This window comes from Limanda limanda, chromosome 11 (assembly GCF_963576545.1).
Source record: "Limanda limanda chromosome 11, fLimLim1.1, whole genome shotgun sequence".
Taxonomy (NCBI): Eukaryota; Metazoa; Chordata; class Actinopteri; order Pleuronectiformes; family Pleuronectidae; genus Limanda; species Limanda limanda.
The window spans coordinates 22072829-22087833 of NC_083646.1; the positions used below are offsets into that span (position 1 = coordinate 22072829).

Below are 15005 nucleotides of genomic sequence, written 5' to 3' on the forward strand. Positions count from 1 at the left end.
TGGTTAATAGAATAGTCTTCTCTTTAATTCCATCTCCCGGAGTGGGTTTCAGCGGTTGAGTTGAATTGTAGGTAATGAAGGCCATCAGTTTTGATCCTTCCATTTCTAAACTGTGCACCGTTATGGCATAGCAATCTTATTCCCTCTGCAGGGGAAGCCCACATGGTGCTGGCCCCATGTTGTTTGAGGCTGATAATGACCAGACCCCATGGGCCCTGCCAGCAGGCGCTTATCTGGCATATCTGCGGCAGTTCTGGCCCTCATTTCCTCAAACATCTAATCACAAATGCTTCTTGCCTTGGGGGGCCCAACCAGTACATATTTCCCAAAAAATGCCACTTGATGCAGCAGGCTCACCATCAGAGAAAAGCTGAGGAGATCAGATACAGTATCTGATAGGACACTAAGGTAGAATAGCTACATGAGTTGGTTGAGAATCTAATCAAGATTCTCAGTGTGGACAAACAAGCCCAGCAGAAGCAACACAGGAGGGCAGAATACACTGAGTGGTCTACGTAGCCTGTGTGCCTTGATATCCTCCTGGGACAGGATGTAGTTGATAAAAGTGGCAGAACATGGTTACATGAATATACACCTGGCAATGTATCACGTATTACAACAGATAAAGAAGACCCATTGGGGTATTCTCTATTTTACTTGTTTTGTACAATGGCCAGGATTGTTGTAGCCACTAGTCATTCTGTTTCAAGGACGTACCGTAGCAGACTACATTCACAGTTGAAGAGGTGACAGCTGAAGTCCAGCTCTGAGACAGACAAGAGACGAGCAGGTGATGGAGGGTTAGTGTCAATCTTAAATCAAAATGTGTGAGATGTGAAAAGATTCTCAACTCAAGGTCCACTGAGCTGATTTCTCACTATTACACAGCCAGCGTTATACCTCATGAACACACAATTACTATCAGTAGCATCAGGCCCATTCAAACTGGCTCCTTCAGATTTTCTTGTATGCATTTATTAATAATACATATTATTTATACTGTAGCCCGGCTGCCTTTACTGAGAGTTCTGCACCCACATTGCCCAGTATGGCCCGCTAATCATCATATTGCATTCAATACTTTATCAATAGTAAATTGTCAATCCACTATACTGTAAAGTATAATAAGTTGGCTTCACTATAACATTAAGTATGGGAAATCCTTGCATTAGACATTTTATGTAAATTTAAGTTAAATGAAGATGCTGAGATGAAATAACTTCTTATATTTTACAGTGTGCTGTCCATCTTTCATTAGTTGTGACTAAACACAAGATAATAATTTTCTTGTTATCACATGATGTGAGATTTTAAAAACACGCCCTGAAAGTAAGACCTAGACAGTCCAAGCGAGGCTATTGCCATCAAGGTTAGTTAGAAAGATAGACTAGGGACAAATGCACCTCAACTTAACAGGACTGTTATTTTTTGACATCAAAGAGAGAATGCCAGTTTACTTTTGATCCATAATTCATTGACTTAATTCACCTAAGACGTGAGGGAACCAGGGCTCTTTTTCTCAGTAGCTTGTGAAGGCCATGAAATCGATGTCGTATGCCTTAGAAAAGACGCAGTACACACCGAATTTTAACAGGTTCACAGAGTCCATCTTTTTACCTTCCAATTGATAGAAATCTGTCATAGAGACTGGAAACATTATTCCATACGATTGGCTTCTCTGGCTGGCCACCATGACCTTGTACTCAGATTCCTTTGTCACACACACTGTTCTCAGGGTCAAGAACTGGTTTCTAGGCTCCAGTCCAAAATCAAGCTGTTTCAGTTGAAATTTAAGAAGGAATTATCTCATTAGCACCACTACCATCCCATTTCAAATTCACTTGAAAGAAATGCAAATTAATCCACGCAACAATCTCACCAGTGCTTACTGTCAGACAATCTGACATAAGTACGAGTTACTGCATAAGTGGCAGAGCACGAACTATATTGACTACCCACTAACCTCACACACACACACACATTTACACACCATTCAAATGATCAGAAAATATTAATATTACTGCAGCTAGCATTTATTATTGTTAAAAAAGTCGCAGTTGTTCTAAAAGCGTACCAGAAATGGTCAGAATCTGAGGCACTAATGTGTTATGTCTATCACGCTAACAGGAGGTATTTGTCAATAGGGAAATAGTGAGGTAAATAAGCAAAGGGGAAAAAGTAAGCCAATCAGAGTTGCTTGCTAGAGGATTCAGCAGTTTTGGTGATGGGCAGGGCTGGTAGCCATACGTTAAGAAGAGGGTGGGATGGGCAGGTATTTTTACCCAATCACTGATGACATGGGAGGGGGCTTCTGAGACTGAAGTTTTCCTGATTGGAGAGCCCTGAGTGAGAGAGAGGGGATTCTGTGCAAACTCAAACATGACATTTCAGACAGCAAAAAACAAATACAGTAGAACAGAGAAATCATTGGAGAAAGCAAACATTTTTTCAGAGAGAGAAAGAAAATAACATTTGAATGCACCAACAATGCCAATGGAGACAAAACGGCCTGCGGGGTAAAGGGAAGCAGGGTGCAGGTGTGCTATGTGCTCACTATTTCGGGAAGCTGATACTGACAAGCCAATGCCATTATTAGGCTCAGGTCACTAGTAGCCACTGGCATGCCAAAAATGTTCTTTACATAAAATCAATCTTCACTAAGGTGCAAAGAAAAGTTATCAAAGCATTATTAACTGAGAACAAAGGTGCATTGAAATAGTTTGTCATCTTGTTTACTGCAAAAGGTCAGATGAGCCCATTCAGTGTTTAGAAGAACGTAAAGTGGCAGAAAGCCAGTGAAATCAGCCTTACTCAAAGGCTTAGTGTTAGCAAGCAAGCTAGTCAAATTTGTTCCAGGGATTTCTGAGGTTAGAGGTAGAACAGGTAAAACCACAGGTATCAGAGTTTTTTTAAGATGCTGTGTTGAGCCAGAGGTTCTTCGTCAAGAAAGTACAACAAAAACTGCTGCAAAACACACTAACATTGGGTGTGAGTATCTACTTGACAACGGACTACTTCACTAAAGTGATCCTTTTGGGGGTTAAACCTGCATGGTGGTGTGCCCACATTGTTGTTTTGGCCCCTCTGGACACATGGCTGCTGTTACAGCTTACAGACACTTCCCCTACCAGGTCTAGCAACACTTTTTCCAATTTTAGTTCCTGTCAACAGTTTAGCCTGGGTTTGATTTGCCCTGGCAGATCCTATCAAGAGAACAACTGAACACACATTCCAGCAATACATTGCATTTTGTGGAGGTATAGGGCAAAGGTATTTAACACTTAATGCAATATAGTTGGACTACCTTTTGCAAGTTTTTGTGCATCACCTGCTCACAACTGAAGCTTAATGTGCACACTGTCCAATGTCTGACTTGCTTTGAATCAAAGGAGGCTTTGTCAGGATAACTCTTACTTTATGTCTTTAACTTTGCCGATCTCTGAACGACTTATAAGACATAAATCAGCAACCAGAAAAGATTTTTAATGGAAAACTATGGTTTATTACATCTTGGGGTTCAGAACTATAGCTCTGGTCATTGGATCCATTAGCTGTGTTAACAATATCTTAAAGCTTTATCACTGCTGTCTGCAATCTCAGCAGCAACCTGGTAGAGAACAGCGCTATCATAACCAACAGATAAATAGGATGGTTTTCCTTGTTCTTTCTTGAATCTTACCCTGCTTCCCTTTACAAGAAACAACCAAAGAAGAGAAAAAAGACATGGATGGATTTACAGAGCTTTACATCGATAGCAACACCTGCAAAGAGCAGCTGGAGGAAAATGCAACACGTTTGAAACTTAAAAGAAAGCAATGAGATGAGTCATTATCTTGCTCAGTCTGTGGAGGACCAATAACCAGACTCCCTCCCCCACATATTCTCTCTACCCTCCATTTATCTCTAACTCAGGAGCATCGATCATAGTCTTCGCTATATGAGAAAACACATTGTCTTTTGGTCTTTTATCTTATTTTTGATTAATTCAGTCACATTTCTGTTATCTCCATTCTTTTCCCCTCATTCTAATGGTGATAAAAATTAGGTGTCATCTTCAGCCAATTTGGCAAAGTCTACAATAATGCCCTAGTATAGTTTCAGGTAAAAAGCCAATAGCTTTGGTTGTCCCTCCCACTAGCTGAGCCTTCAGACTGGTTATAGGTCACTGTGTAGGATGGATGTGTGGTATAAGGCATACCCCGCCCTCTCCTTTAGTTTCATATCAGTAATGCCGTCTTTGGACACCAGTTTGTTAAAAACGAGAATCCCAATAACCATGTTAACCTGCCAAAGAGAAGAGGCACAGGATTAAAGCAGGGCAAAAACAGTTTCATCACTTCACAACATGCAGCATTACTCTGAGGATGATGATGACGCTGATAAGGACATGCACGCACACACACATACACACGTACACACACACACTGTACTTACTGTAGGTTCTGCATTGTAAATACAAGGAATGTATCATCTTAAATGTTAGTCAAAAACTATCAGGCACGCGATGAAGCATGAGAAGTAAAGAATAGTTGAAAAGATGAGATGCTAACATGTAAATTAATTTTTTCAATATAGACAGCATGCTGAAAAAAAAGGAATCCTACATTAAATATGAGCTGTGTGAAATCAAAGGCAGGGGGAGGGGGAATCTCCTGACTGTTGTAATTCCTACAATTTTAGTTCTTTGAGCATTTATTTAAATCTCTTGTGCGAGACACTGATGCTTTTTAGAGTGAGCTGGGCCTCCAGTATGGCTGCCAATTGGAGCAGTAGCTCTTTATTAGAGGAGAAGCTTGTGTAAACACAACATCCAAACCAAGCTGTTCAGTTGTAGGTGGGAACACCGCACTGGGAAGTGCATCACTGAAACTGTATCGAATGGATTTGATTAGAGAAACAACGACATAGTGTCATTGCACAGTGTATTCTGCCAGCGTTCAAACATGTGCTTTACCTCTTGTGTAGGTTGTACATGAGGGAGCTGAGGTAAAGAATATACTGTTGAAGGCAAAGGTTTGGGAATACTATGTAATTTGATGAATTTTTAACCAAAGGGAAGATATTAGAACTCCTGCCTTAGACAGGCATTAGTAATAAGCCCTAAAAGTTAATATTCTTCTACATTTAATTCCAGGAACATAAAAAATAGAGAATATTAAACTGTGATTTTGTGATTTGTTATTAAAAAGTTTTGCATACAACTGCATATGAATTTATCCCTGAAAGACTGTTCTTGTTTTAAATTAAATAGTCGCTGTTAAAAAGTTTGACCCTGGATGTGGAAAACATAAATGATTTTTCGAATAGTGCTTGTGTGTTTTAAACAGGAAATGCCCAGTGATTAAGTTACTTATTTTTTCTCTACTTTAACTCTTAAAAAAAAGGCTGCAGCTAACTCCTGCTTTGAGATGTTTTTTTCAGGTGGCCACAAGCCAACACAACCTGACATGATAGAAATGCTTAATAATGATGTATAAAAGTAATTAGATGTTAGGGAGAGAGGATGGGAAGAAAAAAGGAGACAAAAAAAGAAGCGGGAAGGAAAAGCAGGAAAGAAAATAAAGTTCAGAAAACGAAACAGAAAATTAAATAGGAAAAAAGCAAGGAGTAAAATATGAGATAAATAAAGAAAAGGAAGAAAGGGGGAGAAGAAGAAAATAATTGGGGATGGAAAAGAAAAGGAAATATGGACTCTTAGAAAGTCAGGCCAGACGAAAAGGTAGTAGATAAGGAAAAGAGGGAGGCAGAATTGGGGAAGGGAAATTTTGATTTAAAAAATTGGAAAGGAATCAGTGAAGCAACAAACAGCAAATGAGGAAAGAAGGAGGCAGAAAAAAAGAGCGAGTATAGGTAAAGGAAAAGAAGAGTTAAATAGCTAACTAAAGTACAGCGAAGGAAAGGAGCCAGTTTACAAGGAAAGCAGAAGGTAAGGAAATGAAAAGAATAAAATAGAAGGCTGAAAACAGTGAGGGTAAATAATTTTGTAATGGACTTAGTTTTTTGACATTATGCAAGAACCTGTGGAAGACAACATATTTTTAAGAATTGATTTAACAGTGCCTAATATCTGACTTGTCTTTATCTGATACTGTGATTTATTTAACAAGGTTTTTTATTTATCATTGCTTATTTTTATTGATGTTGTTACCAACATGATATTATAAGTTAAGAGAATCTCTGTATATTTAGAATCTGGTATATGCAGACGAGGTGGGCTGTAAAAACTGTTACATGAGCTTGTGGCCTTATTTGATTCAGTGTGGAGGTGTTAAAAACACACCATGACGAGCGGACTAAAGACGAAAAATGAAAATACCAAGACAACAGCTGCAGCAGGTCCAACAAATGCATAAAGAAGACCTCCTTCCAGAGACAGCCAGCAGCTACGAGAGAGGAGCAGGGAAATACAGGCGTATGAAGAAATTAAGATGATGGAGAGAAAAGGTAGAGTAGGGGGGAGGGCCGTGGAGGGATTTAAAGAGGGAGTATAGAATGAGGTGAGAGGTAGAGGACCATATGCATGACATAAATGGGGATGGTAAAAGATAGATGAGACAAAGAAAGAGGTTAATCATCCTGCAAACCCCCCGACCATATGTAATATCCCTGCATTAATACTTAAAGAGAAGGAGGAACAAAATGGTAGATTTATAGAAATGCCTGCTTACTAGCTTGGTGTTCCATATCCCTTTGCCTTTGTGAATCCAACTGAGATCGCCACTACTAGTGCAGGGAGACCTGGGGGGGGAGAATAAAAATAGACCTCAACACAGGGAAAACGAGAGGGAGCTGAGCCACACAGGCAACGGCACACAGAACGCTCACCCCAGCCGAGACACAGGAATCGCTTCCGTATGATGCGATTCCTGAGGCGACCCGTAACCGCCATGTACGACTGCCACGCCTCTGTCAGAACCCAGCAAAACGAGGACAGGAAGAAGAAATGAAGGAAAGCGGCTATCAGGGTGCATAACACCTGAAACAGAGGAAGAGAAGAGAAGAACAACTTCAGTGATGATATAATCAGGAAACGTGCATCACTACGGTGAAACATCCACGATTATAGCTGCTTTCAGACATGCACTGAACGACGGAGATCCTCCGCACATTGTCCAGACGGGCTGCATGTGTGAATGCAAATATCTGAATGAGAGCCTCCAGACTTTCTGCTGACTTTCTACAGCCATTCTCCTGCAAAAGGTCAACAGACAGTTTGGAGGAGCTAATGTGAGCAGCAAGGAATCCTCCGCAAGTGGGTGGGTTTGTTGATGATGGTTCTAACACGCAGCAGACGCAAAAAATGGAGAAGTCCAAAAGTAAACAATTATCAAAGGATGAAAATTCCAGCCATGCACGCAGAGGACAACAACTAAGATGTCTAGAGAGCTTTCAGGGATAAGAGCTGACGCCGGTGTCGATGTTCTGACCCAATTCTCCGGACATCCTCCAGAGGTCATGCCTGAAAACAGCTTCTGACTGGCTCTTACCTTATTCCGTGTCTGCGTCTGTCCAATGAGAATAAGGGCATTGGAGGATATGATGGAGAGGCAGAAGTTGATGAGTATGACTGAGCGCTCAGACCGGATGTACCTGCAGGAAAACCAAACACAAGAGAGAACGCTTACTATGACTGAATTAAACGGAACATTAAGCCTTCACTTAAAATCTTTTTTTCTGTGTGAGATCAATGCTTTCATTATGCAAAACAATGTGTACATTTTAACTTGTATTTCGACTTAACTTTATATTTACATTTTTTAGGCAAGATCTGAGGCAGCTATCATTCAACTGGGACACAAACACTTCTCTGATAATCACACTGAACCGTTTCACTACACTTCTTACATCCAGCCTGTCTGTGTGTCCTCTTAGCCAATTTTTAGCTGCATGTTTCCAGTTGTAATGATGCTCGGAACTTTCATCACTGAGGGCCTGTCCTCACATTATTCACACTGGCCTGTCTCTTAACATTAAAAAATATCTTTTCTCAATTGGAGAGACCAACATTCTGCATCTGTACCTCTTTTTTCTTGAGTCACACATGTTTCTCAGCGAAGACGTACATATGTGTTTTCTTCACCCTGACCAAGACCTGACAGACATACAGCCACACCACCCTGAAGGAACTCCACCATTTTTACATTTTCTTTATCGCTAAAAAATGTAATTGCTGTCAAGACTTTCTTTGTTTTTATCGATCGTGTACAGCCTGGAGGGCGAAGGTGGTGCAGTCTTTTTTTTAATTGTTTGCTCAACTGTTTTGCACATGCAGACCTAAATGTATATACAGTTCTTATGTATGTGTAGATGTGTTGTTTTGCACTTTCAAAGGAAAAATAAAATCCTCTTCTCACTGTTTTATAACCAGTAAATGTGGGGAAAATTCAGCCTATAATGTGCACTCACTTCACATGTCTAACTTTAAAAAGTATGTTGCTTTACACATCATTGAGTTTAAACTGTATCAAAACAAGATTCAGAATCAAACTTGTTCACACAAAGAGTCCACACGAATGAGTAGCCTTCACATATTATTCATTGTTCAGAATTGTTGCTGAAATCCAGAGGAAAACAAAATCACTTATTGTTTGTGATGAGAGAACAAAGAGGATTTGTTTGATTTAAGTGTGTTCTCGACAGTTAAACTACTTCAGCAGCGAAGCAATTGTTTTCTATTGAAGCTTCTTGTTTTCTTGGGAGCACAATAATGTTCTCTTGTCCTTTTTCACTTTCAGTCTGTCAATTCATGCTGATGGCAGAGCTTTGTCTTGCTTTCCACACAGCGTGCTGCAGGCTGTATTGTCTCACCTCCACACAGACACATAGATGATGATGAGCAGCAGCAACGTGAGTGAAGACACTCCACAGCCCACAATCAGCGTCACGGACGGGAGATGCGTCTTATCCATGTTCTGAAAAACACAGAGCGAGAACAAAAAGGATAAACACGTTTTCAGAGGTTACACGTCCAAATATCATGACACAATCAGGATTGGCTGGCTGATCAGATTTGATCAACTAACTGCACACAGAGAGCAAAATGTCCATATCTACATTTTCATGGAAATAAACCGAATAGAGAACAATTTTTGAAAATGATCACAGCAAAATAAGGTCAGAGAGGCACAATGGCAGAGCCCCACAGATCCGTGATGTGTTTGACACGAGCTGTCAACAAACGAATGCAATAGCAGTAGAAGTCCCTGGTATTTGCTGAGGGCTCACCTCCTAACTGGGTCATTGGTGCAGTGGACTATTTGTTCCCATTACACCTCTTCAGTCTCTAAGGCCGTTTGAGTTGGTTCCGGACTTTCAGCAGAGGTTACCTTTCACACATGAATGAGGCGGCAGGAGATTCTCCGCTCAGACGCATTCACAACAACACAAATCTCCAGAGCATTCAGTTGAGGGGTGGTGCAGCAGGCAGACGCAGGATGTAACGTTTAAACGTATTTTCATATCAACACTGAGGTCGGCCCTTGTCACTGAAACCTTTCTTGACATCTTCTTCTGTGTCTTCTAAGTGTATGGCACAACTTTTTCATTCAGAGATTTTAGTTTTTTTTTCATTTTTGTGCCTTCTGCATGTTACAAACATTATCAGAACCCCCACTCACTCACAGCGAATCCTGCAGAGGATTTCCTGTTATTTTCTCAAGACTCATTGCATATTTAATACAAGAGTTTGGCCCGGACACTCTACAGCAGGGGTCTCAAACTCAAATTACATCGGGGCCGCTGGAGGCAGTATCTGGGTGAGGCTGGGCCGCATCAGGTATTCCACAAAAAAAAAAAACTTTGCTAAAAAAATCCAAACTTCTCTAATGTCATTACTAACTGTTATTTAACTTCAATGGGTTCTTCTGAACATGAATAGAATATTGAAGAACACGAACGGTTCTTGTAAACATGGCTTCTCTTGCCTACTTCTTGCTGCCAGAGACCTGGCAGCGCTTCCTCTCACATAGCTGAGCCACATTTGGCTTGAGGGAGGAAGCAGTTGAGACCCTCAGTATGGCTTGAAGATGATCATCAGTAAGCCTGGACCTGTACCTGGACTTATTGAAGTTCAAAGTGGAGAAGAGCTTTTCACACAAATATGTGCTCCAAAAAAGGCACATGGTCCGCTTGAACATTCGGGAAAGCTCAAGGAAGCTGGGGTTCAATTCTCACAAAAATTGCCCAAGCTTGTCTTCCTTTCCACTCACCTCCCTGAACTTGGCTTTGAGGTCAGAGTTGCACTGCAGGCCAATGTGCTCCATTTGAAGCACAGGAGGGGCATCTTGCACATCAAAGGAGAAGGGATCCGCAAAATTTTTGTAAAAGTCGCTCTGTGCGTCTTGAAGTCTGCAAATCTATGATCAAATTCCTCCTGTAGCCTCACATTTTTCTATACATGTTTGTGCTTACTTTGTGCCGGCGTGTTGGCTTGCCTGCGTTCTGGGACTTATTTGAGCAGATCCGGTACCTCTCGTATCGAAAAAAATATGAATATTAAAAAAAGTTTTTTAAGAAATGATTAAAATAAAATATAACAATATAATGTAATCACTAGAAAATTACGGAGCCCCTGTTGACATTGGTGGATAAAATACTAATTTGTGGCCACGCAATAACAAGATAATCTAATAAATTATATATAAAGCTTTCTTAACAATAGCATCACAATTTCATAAAATAATAACAAATGCAGACTTCTAAGATGAACCAAAATAACTAGCACATCGTCATGTACAGTCCGTGGCTCGGTGCGTAAATGTCACCACCAGAGGATGAGGGAATTGAAATCATTAAAATTCATCCACACATATCAGGTGTTAATAATAATGTAAACAGCCCAGACTGTAAAATGTAGATATTAGCTCAATGACGTGTTATAAACTGCTGCGGTTTAGAATAATCTGTCTGCGTAAAGAAGCTCCAAAACCTCACAGCGTGTGCGTAAAGGAGCCGTGGTGTCCCTTGAATTTGCCTTCAATTTAACAAATTGTGTGTCTGTGTGTATGTGTGTGTGTTCCGTTCCGCTGGACACAGAAGTCGCCTTTGCTCAGGACGCCACTTTATTAATCACTGACATAAAGACTGATACCGTCACTGCAGTATAGCCTAAATAAGTCCCACTGCATTGTAAGTGGCATGAGTGTGCTGTTTTAAGCGGCGTTTTATGTGCTTTCCGGGACCTGTGCTCGTCGTACCTGCGCTGTGATATGTACTTAGCGTTCCGGCACCTTGTGATTTACAAATGAAGCACTGGATACATCATGACCTGCGCGAAAGAGGGCGGAAAACTATGAATTTCACCCTCCTGCACCGCACATCCAAAGCCACTCTTTTCTCTCCCGGCTCTCTCTCTCACTCACTCTCACAAGTACACACACACACACGACTCCGCCCCCCATGTCACTCACTTGCATGCTGCGTTCACTGGTCAGGCACACAGTAGGAAACCAGAATATCATAACATTGTCCCACACAGCAGCTAACAGCGGAGCTGCTACAATGTTTGTGCGGGCCGCACTAACATTAAACTTTCATATTAAGGTGGGGGCCACAAAATATCGTCCCGCGGGCCGCAATTGGCCCGCGGGCCGCGAGTTTGAGACCCCTGCTCTACAGAAACTGTTGAGGCTTTCACTCTGACATTTGCACTCACACATACAGCCCCTCTGGAGAATTTCCAGATGATCTGCAGAGCTCCACTCTCTCGAGGTGAATCCACAAAGGGATCAACTTCTCCTGGATTTCTACCGTCTTTATACAGGGAGGCCAGGCAGAGAAAGTCCATTGAAACTGTGGAGCTTCTCACTATTAAATATGTCTTCACACGTTCATCTCCTCCGTCGAGAAAACATAGGAACTGCAGAGTCAAGTGATCTTCTGAAAGCAGCTTAAATTACCTCAAGTCCATCAGATATTTGCATTGAGTCTGTCTATAAATATCTTAACTCGATCAATAAATACTGTAGTGTAGGTGCCTTGCATTAAAAGTGCACGTCAAACTAAATTTCTGAATTAAAAAAATGTTCGTACATTTCCTCCAAAGCTCCACGTATATGCCGTTTCTGATGTGTTCCTACTATATCGTCCGCATTAGGGCTGCAACTAACGACTATTCTGATAGTCGATTAGTCACCGATTATTGAAACGATTAATCGACTAATCGGATTATGAATGACACAAATTCTCAATTGCTATTATTTAGCAAGCAGCTTTTAAATTTAGCTTGAGGTTGTTCGAGGCATGTGATGACTGAAAATAAAAACAATAAAGATTGATACTTCATTAAAAAAAAAGTCTTTTAATAAACTTTGGTGCATATAAGGGTACTGTTGAGACAAAAGCAAAGAAAAATCAAGTTTTTGTTCATTTAAAATCAAGGACAGGCAAAGTGCTAATAAAAAAATATGATTTAAATTTAAGTTTCCCTTTTTACTGTGAACCAAGAACAGGCCAAATGCTGGTACTAAAAATAAATTAAAAATCAAGTATCCATTTTTCCTGTTAACCAAAAAGGACAGGGAATATAACATTACTAAAAACATCAACAAACGAAACTACAGTCTTCTTCGGACTAAATAATTGTGATTAAAAAAAGACGTTTGTCAGGCAATAATATAACATTTCGCTTTTAAACTCGTTAATAAAAAGTTTAAACCATATTTTTGTAATGGATGCTAGAATCCTGCGCGCAGGTATATACGTGTATATATAACGTCTGACAGAGGCGAGTCCGCATCGTCTGCGTTACGATGTCACACTTGCCTCCTTCTTACACGCGCGTGTCAGCTTCCATGGAGAACAGGTACAAATACTGCAGGTAGTTTTTCTCGGGCCATGTTAAGAGTGAAGTTCTCCCGAACTTTTTACTTCCTGGTGCGCGAGGCTATGCGCGAGGCAGCGACGCTGCCATTGGTCCATGTTTCGTCGCTATTGCACATGCGCGACTTTCAGAGATAGGAAGGGAGCGAGATGGCTCACTCCACCTCCGGTAAAACGACCTTTAGTTCCGCTGCGCGGCACGAGAAACACGCGCTATGACCTCACCAACGATTTTTCGACGAGTAAATTCGTTGGCGACTATTTTTGTCATCGATTTTTGTCGACGACGTCGACTAATCGTTGCACCCCTAGTCCGCATAACTCCGCCTTGTCCAGAACAGTTAGTGCCTGGCTATGCCTAAGGCTTTGTAAGGGTTAGGCAAAAATAAAGACTCGGTTAGGGGGAGAGAAAGATGATGGATCGAGACAAAGTAAATGCCAGTTGGGTACATTTGTGGTTTAAAGAAACTAACATTGACTCTCGATAGCAAACAAGTTGAACATAATCTTCTCTCTCTGGATGTTGCAGCTCTATGGTGATTACACAATACACCCTTATATTTATTCTATTGTATATGTATCCAGCCACAGATCTTTAGTTAATACAAGGTGGAGAAAAGTCATAGAAGCCATGTGTATGCCTGAGTAACTTAACACCACCATGAAAACACTGTGATTCACTGGCCTGTCTGCTCTGCTTCCAATGTGCCGCACATCCAGCCACAGCCAGCATCAGTGATAAGTGTGGCTGGGTTTAGTCAGAGGTGGGATCAGTTGCACCTGTAACCAGATTCAGCAGTGATGTCATGGTGAACTGATTCCTGACTCCTTCAAGTTCACGTCTGTGTCCCTGAGCAAAGTGAGCAGTAACCCAAGAGCAATTAAGGAGTACACAAACAAATGTCCACAACACATGATTAACAGTGTGAGGAAAGCTCTCTGTCTGCAGACTTGTTGCTCATAATGTGTCGTCCATGTGAGCGTTAATTTCATCTTGGTCATGAGCTTTTCACAATTCAACATGAGAGACTGATGGTCTGACAAGAAACTCCCAGATAGTCGATTGGAGACATGGGTCGCCCCAGCTGTTTCAACTACAAGCGTCTAGAAGGGTGTTTGTTGTCAGTATGTGTGTTCGAAAGAGCAAGTGTAAAGGTCAGCAGGTCAGCAGGACGACTCCATACACACACCAGAGGAGGCACAGCACGAGCTGGGAAGAAATTCCCTGGGGTAGTTTTCAGTAGACAAAGATGCTAAGAATAAAAATGATGTGAATAATACACACACACACACATATATCTGGAATGGAATGTCGACATTGACAGGCCGGCTGTTGGACTTGTAAGGCAAGGTGACTTCAAGGTGATTCATGAATAAACCACCATTCCTGAAATCGGTGTCAACACACAAACACACACATGCTGACTTGTGCAGAGTCAATTTCCTGACATAAACATGCATATGATATAAGACTGACTTGTTCTGCCTTCCTGACAGGTGACAGCCAAACACAATCTCCATACATGCAGCAGCAGACATTGTCTTGGTTGCCGTGGCAACACTGTATTATGGCATCAGCAGCTGCAGCAGGGAGCACGGTTGTGATATTTCAGTGTGCCAGTACTGGTCTTTAAATACTACTTTTCATCTAGTTTTCTTTACAACAAGACACACATTTAAAAGTTCAAGTGAACTTATTCATATCAGCCTTTATCCTAATAAGAGATCAGAAGAGATCTTATCAAGAAACACTCGCTGGCAGTTTAAGTAGCGTAGTAGTCAACATTCAAAGAGCATACTGGAGAGTTTTGACGAAGTGCTTGACCTTGCCATGATTGTCTGACATTACTTCTCACAGTAGCCTTTGATACAAACAACAGCATTGCCTGAGTAGATACAGGCTCTTCATTCTGCACAGCACAACAGATCCGCTGCAACAGAAGCCTCCAGTGATGTTGTCACTAAAGTCTATCCTAGTTCTGCATTATCTACTAATCCTGGTCCAGTCAAATACATTAATCTGTACATACAGTGCATATGTTTACATTCTAAACCATCACACAAGACCATGAAGGGGAAGGATTTGTTCAGCCAGATTCATACAGAATATCCACAGTAACTAGAAGAGCAGGGAGCCCTGCAACAGATGATGTGGCCCTCACAAGCTCAGAACTCAACATGACAAA

The 15005-nt window shown here is 41.2% G+C and overlaps 1 protein-coding gene across 1 annotated transcript in view; it reads right to left on the reverse strand.

Annotated features, from left to right (window-relative positions):
* adgrb1a (adhesion G protein-coupled receptor B1a) overlaps positions 1 to 15005 on the reverse strand; it is a 105927-nt gene that overhangs the window by 15386 nt on the left and 75536 nt on the right. The window contains exons 18-24 of the mRNA XM_061081375.1: positions 8809 to 8912; positions 7488 to 7590; positions 6826 to 6976; positions 6669 to 6738; positions 6317 to 6383; positions 4199 to 4284; positions 2283 to 2342 (exon numbers count right to left, since the gene is read on the reverse strand). Coding sequence (XP_060937358.1) covers positions 2283 to 2342; positions 4199 to 4284; positions 6317 to 6383; positions 6669 to 6738; positions 6826 to 6976; positions 7488 to 7590; positions 8809 to 8912 — 641 coding nt within the window. The remainder of the gene's footprint in view (positions 1 to 2282; positions 2343 to 4198; positions 4285 to 6316; positions 6384 to 6668; positions 6739 to 6825; positions 6977 to 7487; positions 7591 to 8808; positions 8913 to 15005) is intronic.